General features: G+C 52.0%; 1 protein-coding gene across 1 annotated transcript in view; it reads right to left on the bottom strand.

Annotated features, from left to right (window-relative positions):
* Window positions 1-353: 353 nt before the first annotated feature.
* Window positions 354-13,306, bottom strand: part of alk (ALK receptor tyrosine kinase) — a 393,279-nt gene continuing 380,326 nt past the window's right edge. Inside the window, exons 23-29 of the mRNA XM_061258633.1 lie at window positions 11,627-11,756; window positions 9,753-9,850; window positions 9,022-9,114; window positions 4,388-4,489; window positions 3,043-3,177; window positions 2,030-2,120; window positions 354-1,262 (exon numbers count right to left, since the gene is read on the bottom strand). Of these exons, the coding sequence (XP_061114617.1) occupies window positions 354-1,262; window positions 2,030-2,120; window positions 3,043-3,177; window positions 4,388-4,489; window positions 9,022-9,114; window positions 9,753-9,850; window positions 11,627-11,756 (1,558 nt within the window). The remainder of the gene's footprint in view (window positions 1,263-2,029; window positions 2,121-3,042; window positions 3,178-4,387; window positions 4,490-9,021; window positions 9,115-9,752; window positions 9,851-11,626; window positions 11,757-13,306) is intronic.

The raw sequence follows: 13,306 nt of genomic DNA on the forward strand, positions 1-13,306 counted from the left end.
GTCCTGTTCCTGTCGCTGGCCACGGTAACCGTCCGCGGCGATCGGAAATTCCGTAACTTCATCCGTAACGGATGTTTAAAAAGTCACCAGGTTCGGAAAGCCGGCAGATGACAAGTCGTCCCAACAACCAACATCCCTTTGTCGACAGCGTGGAGAACGAATTCCCGATTGGACTCTGAAAGAAAACCGACAGCCGATTCATCCACAGGTGTTGGCGGGGGTGCGGTGGGTGTGTCGGTGGGGTCAGGTGCGGTCATTGAAGGGGGCGGGGGGGCCAGAGCACGGCACAGTGTTCGCGTGTGTCGGGGGGGGGGGGAGAGAATCGGGCGGGGCCAGGCGGGATGAGGGCGGGGTTAAAGCACTGTGGCGTTGTGCCCTTCTATCACGGCCAGCCTGGGGTCCTGCAGGGCGGCCGTTCCCATGGTGACGAGCAGAGGGCGGTTGTCCTCGGCGACGGCGCCCGCGCGGCCGACGGGCGGGGGCTGCGGGTGCGGGGGAGGGGCCGCGGGCGCGGCCGGGGCGGATTCCAGCGGCAGCCCCTGCTCCTGGTAGCCGTACCCCACCGTCCCGCAGGGGAACCGGCGCAGTCTGTAGAGGGGCACGGGGGGCAGGGCGGCCGAGTCCAGCAGCAGGGGGGCGGGCGGGGGCAGCAGCGGCCTGCACAGGCCCTGCTGCTGCAGCTGGAGCTGGAGGCCCAGCGCTCCCCCGGGCACCTCCCCCACAGTCCGGCCCGGGTGCGGGGCCTGCTCCTGCCCCTCCCCGGGCCCCCGCACCCCGGCCTGGGCCCCCGCGTGGCCCGCGGCCTGCGCCTGTGCCGCCGCCTGGGCGGCCGCCTGCCTCTGCTGCTGCAGGAACCAGGACCCGTACGTGGGGTTCCACAGGTTCGTGGGCTTCCCGTTCCTGCCCTCCCGCTCCGCCGGCTGCCCCTGGCTGAACCCCAGGTTCACGTGGCCGCCCCCCGCCCCCCCCTCGGCGCCCGGCTGGGACGGGCGGGGCTTAACGGCGGCGGCGGCGGCGGCGGTGGGGGGCGGGGCTTGCGTCTGGCGGGGGTGTGGCTGCGGCTGTACCGCGGTGGCGGGGTTAGGCTGAGGTTGGCGGGCGGGCTCCGCCTCTCTCTTGCCCTCCTGCGGCGGGGGGGGCTCCTGCAGGGAGGCGGGGGCCGCGGGGGCGGGGTCCTCGGAGAGAGGGTGGGTCCCCCGCTCCTCTTCCTCCGGAACGGGGCCGTACTCCACCGGCAGGGGCACCGTCACCACGTCGGGGTCCTGGGGGGGACAGGAGAACTCAGAATCCCATGATCCTCTGCTCTCTGGCGCATAGCCACCTCGAGAGCAGTGGTAACCAACTGTGCTCCTGGAGCTCGTCCTGTAAGTTCACTCCAACCCTAACACAGCACACCTCACTCAACAGCTAGAGCAGGGCTGCCCAACCCTGTTCCTGGAGATCTACCGTCCTGTAGGCTTTCACTCCAACCCTAACAAAGCAGACCTCACTCAACAGCTGGAGCAGGGCTGCCCAACCCTGTTCCTGGAGATCTACCGTCCTGTAGGCTTTCACTCCAACCCTAACACAGCACACCTCACTCAACAGCTAGAGCAGGGCTGCCCAACCCTGTTCCTGGAGATCTACCGTCCTGTAGGCTTTCACTCCAACCCTAACACAGCACACCTCACTCAACAGCTAGAGCAGGGCTGCCCGACCCTGTTCCTGGAGATCTACCGTCCTGTAGGTTTTCACTCCAACCCTAACAAAGCACACCTCATTCAACAGCTGGACGTATGGTTGGACTAATAAGTGAATGAAGACCTACAGGATGGTAGATCTCACAGAATACGGTTGCTTACGACTGCTCGACAGCAATGTGACTATGAGATTAGGGGCCGTTTCCACAAAGGAGAATTACTGAGTTAGCCAGATTCGCGCAAAGTAAAACCCCAGGCTAACTGTGTCTAATTTGTGATCAGCTAGTGTTTTGGGCTGTTAATAAATTGCACACTGTCTGGGAATGGTTACACAATGAGTGTAATTGCACCTGTAGACAGTAGTCAATCCTCTCCAGGATGGTAGAGAAGTTGGGTCTGTCGTCTGGCTGGTGCTGCCAACACTGCGTCATTATCCGATACCTGTCCAAACACACACACACACACACATACACACGCACACAATCACAATTTATGATCAAACGCATGCCATTTCCTGCTTGGCAGTAAACAGATTTTAAAAATTACAGGCTGTACTGGTCCTAACAGCCACCACCTCCCATGTGATCAAACGCCAGTGGCTGAATGGGCAGAGGACGGGCTACTTCTGAGTTTGACTGTGCCGCTGGACCTGGTTCTGTAGAAACGCTCTGCGGTGAGTCAGGAGAAGCGATTGCAAACACAGTTTGACTTGAGTGGGCAAAGCTTTCTCCAGCTTCCATAACTACACCATAGGCGAAGCACCTCGGAGTGCAACAACAGTCCTTTATATGTACCGCAAACAGCTGCGTGTTGTTAAGTATCCTTTTTATTTGATAATGGTGGAATTGTGATGTGCGTAAGCCGGTGCAGTTCGGGTCAGCGCCCTGTTATTGTTCAGATACTTCCATTTGCATTATTGCGGATTTTACTAGAACATCCTGCCTCGGAAAAACACCGCGCGTTTTATAGAGATGGCATTTCAGTAAAAGCGTCTGGGAACGGACAACGGAAATATTCCGCTCGCATTCAACCGCCATTTTCTCTCCTGTTTACCGCGGATCTGACGCTCGATGTGGCTCGTCCTCAGCCCCGCTTTAGGCCTTCGGGCTGTTGGACTGAACAGCTGATGCAGGGTCAGTGTGGTGTGTGTAAGATCAACTCTGTAAGATCCCGCTTCACTCAGAACAAGGCTGGAGAAATGGATGTAGGTCTGAGGAAAGTGTGTGTGTGCGTGTGCGTGCATGCATGCGAGTGCTTCTCTGTGTGTGTATGCGTGTGTATGCTTGTGTGTGTGTGTGTGTGTGTGTGTACATCTGTGGTGTGTGTGCGTGTATAAACGTGGTGTTTGTAGTGCTGTACTCACACTGGTCCCGGGCAGTTTTTGGGCGGGTCCATCCTGCCCCCATTGGTCACAAACTCCAGAACTTCCTGGTTGCTTCGGCTAGGGTACGGCATGTATCCCAAAGAGAAAATCTCCCAAAGCAGCACTCCAAAGGACCTGAACACACACACACACACAAAATGGAGAGTGAGAAGGTTAAAAACAGGAGTGTCAGAACACAGCCCATATTCTCTGTGCTGTTGTAGTGAAGTCATAGCAATTGACTTATCGTCATCTTAAGTATGGATCTTGTGCTCATACAGGATCTTTGTCTTTGCTTTGCCTGACTAAATTGCCAACCTGACTCTTTCAATCCTGCCACCTAACCATGGCCTCATCCCCTGCTCTCTCCCCCTCCACCTCAGCTAGTGTGTGGTGAACGTTTTGGTACAAAATGGCTGCTGTGCATCACATTGGCGGTGGTTGAATAGAGTTTCCCCCTCGTCACTGTAAAGCATTTTGAGTGTCTAGAAAAGCCCTATAGAAATGCAATGATCTATCTACCCAGTGTCTTTGAATGATGTGCTCCACCTTCACGCCCACAGAGAAGAGTCATGGCATAACTCAGCTGCAAAATGTGTAAAACGGTATTGTAAAAACTATAACTTAAGATTAAGTTATTGCCGCGGACAGTCATCCCTCTGAAGTTAGATTTGCTCAGGTGTGCGCTATCGACGTTGTCACCGCGGTTTACATCACGATACAATGCCTGGCGTCAAATCTACCCACAGGCATCGACACACACACACACTTTCAGATGTGCTGCAAGTCATCAAGTGGACCAATCGCTGCTTCTGCTTCAGCCCGTGTGATAATCGCTGGCCTACATCACATCAGACGTATGGTTTTCATTTCTAACTTGTGCCAGAGAAGCGCAGATGCTGCACATGAATAAGTCATTCCGCATTGATCCACGTTTTGAATCGTGTCAGCGTTATCAAAGGAAAGGAAGGCCGATGCCCTACAATATACAGTACACACACAGCGGTCTCTAGATATGCATGTGACCTATATAAGCACAGCAGAGCCTGTTTTCTGTGAGAGATTGAAGCCTGTTTTCTGAGGGATACAGTAGAGACTTGTTTTCTGTGAGAGATTGAGGCCTGTTTTCTGTGAGAGATTGAAGCCTGTTTTCTGAGGGATACAGTAGAGACTTGTTTTCTGTGAGAGATTGATGCCTGTTTTCTGTGAAGGATTGATGTCCATTTTCTGTGAGGGATACAGTAGAGACTTGTTTTCTGTGAGAGATTGAGTCCTGTTTTCTGTGAGGGACAGAAGCCTGTTTTCTGTGAGGGATACAGTAGAGACTTATTTTCTGTGAGTATACCATGTGTCCGTTTTGGAAGTGAAGATCCCCTCCATGAACGCTTCTGGGGGCATCCACTTCACTGGAAGCATCGCACGCCCACCCTTCCTGTAGTAACTGGCCCTGTGGAGAGAGAGAGAGACACACACACACACACACACGGATATCAGTCTAGAATATCAGCATTCTACCGACAGCCCTAGAGATCACAGATATCAGCTGCAGACAAAGGAAGTCGCACAAAATCTGGTTAATCAAAGCCGCTATCACACACACACACACACACACGCACACACACGCACGCACACACAGGGAGGAAACTCGAGGCGCACATTTGTGTGGACGTTACCACGGCAACGCGGGTAGGAACGACGCAACCTCAACCGTGCTCTATCTTCCTACCTCCGGTGTGCAGGTCGCAGAAAACACCACCCTTACAGACCCCCACCCCTGTATCTGAATACACCACCCTTACAAACCCCAACCCTGTACCTGAATACACCACCCTTACAGACCCCCACCCCTGTACCTGAATACACTACCCTTACAGACCCCAGCCCTGAATCTAAGTACACCACCCTTACAAATCCCCACCCCTGTATCTGAATACACCACCCTTACAAACCCAAACCCTGTACCTGAATACACCACCCTTACAGACCCCCACCCCTGTACCTGAATACACTACCCTTACAGACCCCAGCCCTGAATCTAAGTACACCACCCTTACAAATCCCCACCCCTGTATCTGAATACACCACCCTTACAAAACCCAGCCCTGAATCTGAGTAAACCACCCTTACAGACCCCAACCCTGTACCTGAATACACCACCCTTGCAAACCCCAACCCTGTACCTGAATACACCACCCTTACAAACCCCAACCCTGTACCACCCCTGTACCTGAATACACCACCCTTACACACTGGTTAAGTAGGCACCCACCTGGACTATGTTGTTAATCAGTCCAGGCTTTTAAAAGGTGTGTTTCTTTCCCAATAAGGTGTCTGAGACCGTGCTCTGGGTTCGCGGAGACAAAGCTGAAAAGCTAAAGTTTGCTTTGATTTATTTTGCCTTCGTTATTTCGCCTTTGTTATTTTTACCTGGATCATCCCCATGAGGGTGAAGAGAGAAGACTTTTATTTGTTTTGTATGAGCAAGAGCTCTCGTTCTCTCTCTCTCTCTCCCTGCTCTGCAGACCAGATAAATAAAACGCCGGTGCAGTCCGGAATGTCCGCTTCTCCCTGTGTCCAGCTCGGCTGTCCCCTCAGGGGTGTGTCACAGTGTGTGACATCATCGTCTCGTGGATTTGCATACTTTTCTATGTTTGGTTGATCTTTCCTGGTGCAACTGGGCCAACTAAGAGGATCAGAAGGCAGGGTTTGCACTTTTTTGAGAGTATTTCATAGCTTCCAATACACCAGACAAGCACAGTATAGTGTAGAACAGTATTCGAGCCCAAACTAATGATGTATTTGACCCAGGTCTGGCCAGTAGCACCACACACACTCAAAAGAACCGGAATCTGCTTTACTGACGACACACAGCCTGGAAGGACCCGTCTTTCAACGGCTGCTTCACTGGGGTGCTCACACTGCGCTGCTACATTAGCCTAGCCTCCTCCCGAGGAGTTAGCCTGCACTGTGTTCAGCGCCTTTTTCCATTTTTACTGGAAAACCTTTGCCGAGAAAACAAAACAAATGGACGCTTTGCATTTAAAGTGACAATGCAGAGAACCGCAAGATATATGGCCGTCTGTGCGATGTACTTAATATTATCATTTGTCTATGAGCACTGCAATCTCTGTTTAAACCCATTATAAAAAAAAAAGAAAAAAAAGAAATGGGTTTTGGTTTTTTCCCCCAATTTTTATATAAGCTATGCGCTTTCAAAAAAACATTTTTGCTGATTACATCTTCGGCCATCCGGTGATGATAAATGTTTTTGAGCAGCGGTGGAGTCCCACGTCTGCGAGAGGTTTTAGAGGAAATCAGAGCCGCAGTCAGGAGAGGCAGTGAAAGGCGTCCGGTTATTAAAAGATACAGAGTACGGAGTCGCGTCCCGGGCTCGTTCGGCGCTGAAATCGAGCAGACGGCACAATGGCCCCCGCATTTTCCGTATCCCGCCAGAGATCTGGAGAGGGATCCGTCAGCGTTCGGGAGGAGCGGGGGGGGAGAGCCTGGTTCCTGTTAATCTCGGGGTTTTTTAATCTTTTACCCGCGTTTCTCCGTATTTAAAATGTTCTCGTGCCTATCCGTAGGCAGGCACAGCGGTTTCGCTCACATTAATGGTAAATGGACTGCATTTATATTGCGCTTTTATCCAAAACGCTTTACGGTTCATGCCTCTCCTTCAAGGGCCCAACAGCTGCACTGATCTTACAGTGGCTGCACCAGGTCCCAGGTCCCAGGTCCCAGGTCCCAGTCAAGCGAACAGCCAGCAGGGGGGGGGCGTGACTGGGGCGGCCTGTAGCGTAGTGGTTAAGGTAGATGACTGGGACACACAAGGTCAGTGGTTCTAATCCCGGTGTAGCCACAATAAGATCCGCCCAGCCGTTGGGCCCTTGAGCAAGGCCCTTAACCTGCATTGCTCCAGGGGAGGATTGTCTCCTGCTTAGTCTAATCAACTGTACGTCGCTCTGGATAAGAGCGTCTGCCAAATGCCAGTAATGTAATGGGGTCACAGGCTTAACCCTTTCAGTCCCAAGCCCAATATGAAGTGGCTCAGTTTTCAAATCAGTTTTGGCTTTGGTTGACGGAGCTCCCAGAGCTTTTGGCCTCACCCCGTCTGGAGAGCTCGGAGGGGAGTGCCCCGGCTGTAGATCTTGTTTTGCTGTAATGGCTGTTTGTAAATGCATCTCGCCTTTATATCTCGTATAACTCTGGTGTCGGTTTCTGTGTCTGCGTCAGCCATGAGAGTCCACAGCCCCCCCTTACCTACCCCCCTATCCCCCTATCCCCCTACCCCTCCCGCCTCCCCTCCTCTACCTGCCCCTCGAGTCACGCATCCTACTGTACGCGCATACGCAGGGAACAGGAAAGAACTGTTATTTTCTTCTTCTTTCCGTTTCTAATTTTATCTCTTTTTTTATACACAAAAGTGCAGCAGAAACATACTTAAAAAAACACTCCTGACATCAGGCCCCGGGGCCCGGAGCACAGAGCCCCACAGGAAGCTAAATTCGGTTCGTTCATGTTTCTCCCCCGCCCCCCTCCCCTTCCAATCCGCAGTTTAAAGGATCCCAGGGGGTGGGGGTGAGGGGGGGGGGGCAGGCCGACGTCAGCCCCCGCGGAGGTGAGCCTTCATTACGCTCATCCCACCGCAGAGCCGCCCAGCCCGGCTCGTTTCCGCTGACGGCTGACATTTTGTGCCGGCTCTTTCCCAAAAGAGGCCCTCCCCGGGCCACCCGCCGTGTCAATATTGGGCGAGGAGAGCGTGACAGTTTTATTTGAGACGGGACACGACTGGCCGCGTTTGGTCTTAGTCATCGCGCGGGCGTGTGCTTCAGGGTTTTCCGGTAGCTATCCCAGCTGTCTGAGATAGCTACGCGGCAACACAACGCTACCGCTGTAGCATAGAGGAGGAACGGATGGCCTACTTATAATACAAGGGAGAGAAGGATAGAGGAATATATACAGGGATGTAGGAATATTTAGGCTACATGAAGAAGCCAGAGACAGGGTTTAGTGAAAATAAGCATCGACTGTGTCTGCCTCCGCGGTGGCACAATCATTATAATCGTTAAGCATTTATGCTGGACTAAATGGCGACATATATTATGTCTCTGTTATATAATGACATTCTAGTTCAGAGATAAGAGGCAGTGCAGTATAGCAGATACACACAGAGAGATAACGGTACAGGGGAGGGACATTTTTGTTTGTTAAGGAACACGTGCCAAAAATACCCTGAAAGTACAATAATGTTCCAGTTGGGTACTAATAAGTACAATTTACAAGCACAAAATGTACAAATGAATTGTGTATTTTTCGATAGGGGTGCAATTTTATGTGCCTAGCTGTATAGGGTACTACCTACCTACCGACAAGCATTTAAGGAGCTGGATTTGTAAGTGAGAGACTACTGCTGTGTCTCTGAACAAATGTATTACATCACATTACATTTACAAGACGCTTTTATCCAAAGCAGCAAACAATAAGTGCATACCGAAGGTGATTAGGACATCTACTGAACAGGTCAGATAAGGAACAATTCACAAAGAGAATCAGTTGTCTACACATGAGCATTACCACGGAGATAGGCCAAGTCACTTCACCTAAATTGCTGCACTTACCAGTTGCAAAGATGCAGCAGATTATGTTTTTTTGTTTGTTTTGGTTTTAAGTATTTTGCTCTGGATACCAGCACCTTGTCTAAATGTAGTGGGTGTTGGATGAAAGCCTCAAAAAAGTAATTTCAGCTAAATGGAAAATGGACTGCATTTACAAAAGCTCTTTACAATTAATGCCTCTCATTCACACACGTACTCACACGCTAACAACGTGTGCTGCCACAGAAGGCACCAATCAGCTCGTCAGGGGTTTGGGTGTCTTACCCAGGGACACTCTGACACGCCCAGGGCCGGGATCGAACCGGAAACCCTGGATGACCGCTCTGACCTGAGTGAACGGCGAGATAAGAGCGTTGTGAGGTACCTGTAGATGTCTCGGGCCATGCCGAAGTCGCCTATCTTGGCCACGCGGTTGGGCCCTTTGCAGGTGAGCAGGCAGTTGCGGGCGGCGATGTCCCTGCGGGGAGCGAGATACCGGCGTCAGGGGAAATCGGCGCTCAGCCAAATGATACATAAATAAATAAGGAATATGGAAATGGAGAGAGGGAAAAAGGAGGGCGAACGCGAAGAGGCTTCCGGATGTTTCCGGATGGCGGGGAGCGGACTCGCCGCTGCGTTCCGGGAGACGGCCCCGGGTCACCCCGATAAGCGCTCGCTCGGTGAAATTAGGGGCCCCGAGGACCGGGCCGGCGGTCTCAGGCAGATCGAAACGAGCGTTTAAAAAAAAAATATATATATATATATATATAAATATATAACTGAATAAAGCGCTGCACCCCCTTTGACCACAATCTCCTGGGCAGATTGATGAATTCGGTGCATTTATAGGTTCTATAAATGAGGTTTGATTTTTTTGCTCGCTCATCTCGCTGGAGAGCTGGAGCAGAAGTTTGGGGATGGAGTGAGGGGGGGGTGGGGGGGGGGTGGTGTTTCAGCAGGTGGGGGGCGGTCTCTCGCTGGGGAGGGGGGTGGTTGAGCAGGAAAGACCAGGCCGAGGTGATGTTCGTAGAAGACAGAAGTCTTCTGCCGCTCCCCTGGCCCCTCCGCTCCCGCTCGTGAACCCCCTCGTGTTGCCACGGCGGCGGGGAATCTGACCTGTGGATGAACTGGTTCTCCTCCAGGTACTGGCACCCCCGAGCAATGTCCCGCGCCACGTTCAGCAGATCCACCATGCAGAGACTGGAGGGCTGCTCCTGAACACACACACACACACACACACACACACACACACACACACACACACGCACACACACATACACATACACACATACACATACACATACACATACACATACACATACACATACACATACACATACACATACACATACACATACACACACACACACACACACACACACAAACATACACACACACATTCACAGACATGTCAGATATACAGATACATTACATTACATTACATTATTGGCATTTGGCAGACGCTCTTATCCAGAGCGACGTCCAGTTGATTAGACTAAGCAGGAGACAATCCTCCCCTGGAGCAATGCAGGGTTAAGGGCCTTGCTCAAGGGCCCAACGGCTGCGCGGATCTTATTGTGGCTACACTGGGATTAGAACCTCTGACCTTGTGTGTCCCAGTCATTTACCTTAACCACTACGCTACAGGCCGATACACAGACAGACTGATACAGATGGACAAACAGACAGACAGACAGGTCATTGAGATACAGGTGGAGGCACAGACAGTAATCATTTTAACATACATATATGTTAATGTACATAATGTCCATTGAGTCCATGCTTGTTATTCTACTACTGCAAACAGGAAGTGGGATGAGCTTCTCCAGTCAGAGAAAAGCACAGATAAAATCCACACGAAACGCAGCCATGGGGGTGGGAAGATGGGAGGGGGGGGGTCAATCTAATCACAGAGTGCCACAGTTTACAGATCTGTGACTCCAGCTCTCCAGATAGTGACACAGTGAGGTGCAGTAGAGTACAGGATTGTCTGCGTTCACCTGCACTGCGTTTGGTTATTGTGCTCGGTAAGAGCTGTAAAAAATAGAATATCATTTCTCCCACTATCACTGGCAGGGGCTCAATCTCCTACAGACCCTGGAGGAAGCCTCTGAGAGGCGCCCCCTCCCTCCCTCTCCCTCCCTCTCCCTCCCTCTCCTTCAGACATCGCTAGGCGAGCTGGCTGGAGAGAGTGTGAATCTGCTCAGACATCGCTAGGCGAGCTGGCTGGAGAGAGTGGGAATCTGCTCAGACATCGCTAGGCAAACTGGGCGGTGAGAGTGTGAATCTGCTCAGACATCGCTAGGCAAGCTGGGCGGTGAGAGTGGGAATCTGCTCAGACATCGCTAGGCAAGCTGGGCGGTGAGAGTGTGAATCTGCTCAGACATCGCTAGGCAAGCTGGGTGGTGAGAGTGGGAATCTGCTCAGACATCGCTAGGCAAGCTGGGCGGTGAGAGTGGGAATCTGCTCAGACATCGCTAGGCGAGCTGGCTGGTGAGAGTGTGAATCTGCTTGGTAAGAGAGTGAATCATTCAGACATTGTCCCTGGCTGAGTGGAAGCTCTGTGGCTGGGACAGGGGATGAAGAGATCCCAGGAGCAAGGCTGGGGTAGACAGGGTGAAGAACGGGTGTGTGTGTGTGTGTGTTTGTGTTCTTGTGTGTGTGTGTGTGTGTGTTTATATATGAGAATATGTGCGTGTGCATGTGTATATGTGTGTGCATGTGATTGTGTGTATATGTGTGTGTGTCAGTGTGTGTGTGTGTGTGTGTGTGTATTTGTGTGTGTTTATGTTCCTGTGTGTGTGTGTGTGTGTGTGTATTTTTATATATGACAATATGTGCGTGTGCGTGTGTATATGTGCGTGCATGTGATTGTGTGTATATGTGCGTGTGTCAGTGTGTGTATGTGTGTGTGTGTGTATTTGTGTGTGCGTGTGTATATATGTGTGTGTGTGTGTGTGTGTGTGTGTGTGTGTGTGACTAACACTCACCAGCCGGGGTCTGGTCTCTCTCAGGAAGCTCTTGAGATCTCCTCCTGCCATCAGCTCCAGCAGGATGAAGCGAGGCAGAGCCTGCAGGCTCACTCCTATACAGCGCACGATGTTCTGCTGACTGAACTTACTGCAGAGGGAGAGAGAGGGAGGAGAGAGAGGGGGAGAGGGAGGGAGGGAGGGAGGGATGGGGAGAGGGAGGAGAGAGAGAGAGGGAGGGATGGGGAGAGGGAGGAGAGAGAGAGGGAGGAGAGAGGTGGAGAGCGGGAGGGGGGAGAGGGAGAGAGAGAGGGAGATGGGAAGGGGAGGGAGGAGAGAGAGAGGGAGGAGAGAGGTGGAGAGCGGGAGGGGGGAGAGGAAGAGAGAGAGAGGGAGATGGGAAGGGGAGGGAGGAGAGAGGGAGGGGGGAGGAGAAGGAGAGAGGGAGGAGAGATGGAGGGGGGGAGAGGGTGAGAAAGAGAGGAGGAAGAAAGCAAGTCCAAGAGAGGGAGCGAAATAGAGGAGAGGGAGAGAGGCAAGAACAAGAAAGAGAGAACAGATGCAGAAGATACAGAAACAGAAGACAAACGGGGAGAAAGAGCACAAGAAAGACGTGGGGAAAGAAAGGGAGAGGGGCAGGGGGCAGGGCGATTTCAGGGTGAGTTCAGGGCTAGGGCAGATTGTGAATTGTGTGCTTAAATCAGCTCTGTGATGGTTCTTGTCTCAATGATATGAAACCTCAGATTGTAATTTGTGCCAAGGAAAGATTCAACAGCCAGCCAATTTCTGCACTTCTTTAAAGTCTCACAGTTCAGCGCCCTCCCTGGTTTGAACAGTTATTTTCAGAAACCACCAGAGTGCAAGATAAAATGTCTTATTTAACGTTTTTATTTGCAATTACAGTCCACATGAGTAGTTTTAATCAGAGATAAGATTAGAAATATCCAGCAAGCCTCAATCAACAGACTCTTAGCCTTCAGCTATGTCAAAAAGGCCTAGGGGTTGTGATTCGGTAAACACTGACCTATCGCAGATGACCTATCACAGATAAATCATGCAAGCAGTCAGATTGTAGGTCTTGTAAAGTGTCATTTCTGATTTAAAAAAATGAACCATCTGGGGTCAATACTCAACAGCCCAAGTATATTTTGACAAAACTTGAAACCATTGCACGATGAAACTGGCACACACGTTCGTTTTGACGAACACTTTCACAAGAAAAGGCGACAGAGAGAAAGGCAGGACGATTTTTTCGAAACGCAATTTCAGTTGGGTTGCCAGGCAACAAACGTTGTTGTTCCGACGCTGGGAGGGGTAACCGCGGACGGCGGCGGCGGCGGCATCGGGCGTCGTCAGCGAAAGGGCCGTAAAGGGACGGGGCTGACCTCCGGCGCGCGGGGAGGTCAGGGAGAGACGGGCGGACGGCGGGGAGAAGACGTGCGCCCGCCCGCCGCGCTTGGCTGGCTGCGCTTCAAAGTGCTGCTCAGTCCCGGCGGTGACAATCAGCCGCTGCGCCGCTGGCTCGCTAGCCCGCCGCCCGCTTATTTAGCTAAGTAAATACGCTAGCTGGGCTTTGTGATAAAAATGCTAAAGCGCTCGCTAAAAAGGAGCCTTTCAACAGAGTCCCCTTGATTGAAGGCCTTTATACGGTTATGGAAGAAGACCTTGCGGAATATGTGAGGACTCTGTGTTGTCCCTGTT

The sequence above is a fragment of the Conger conger genome, chromosome 1, assembly GCF_963514075.1.
Source record: "Conger conger chromosome 1, fConCon1.1, whole genome shotgun sequence".
Lineage (NCBI taxonomy): Eukaryota > Metazoa > Chordata > Actinopteri > Anguilliformes > Congridae > Conger > Conger conger.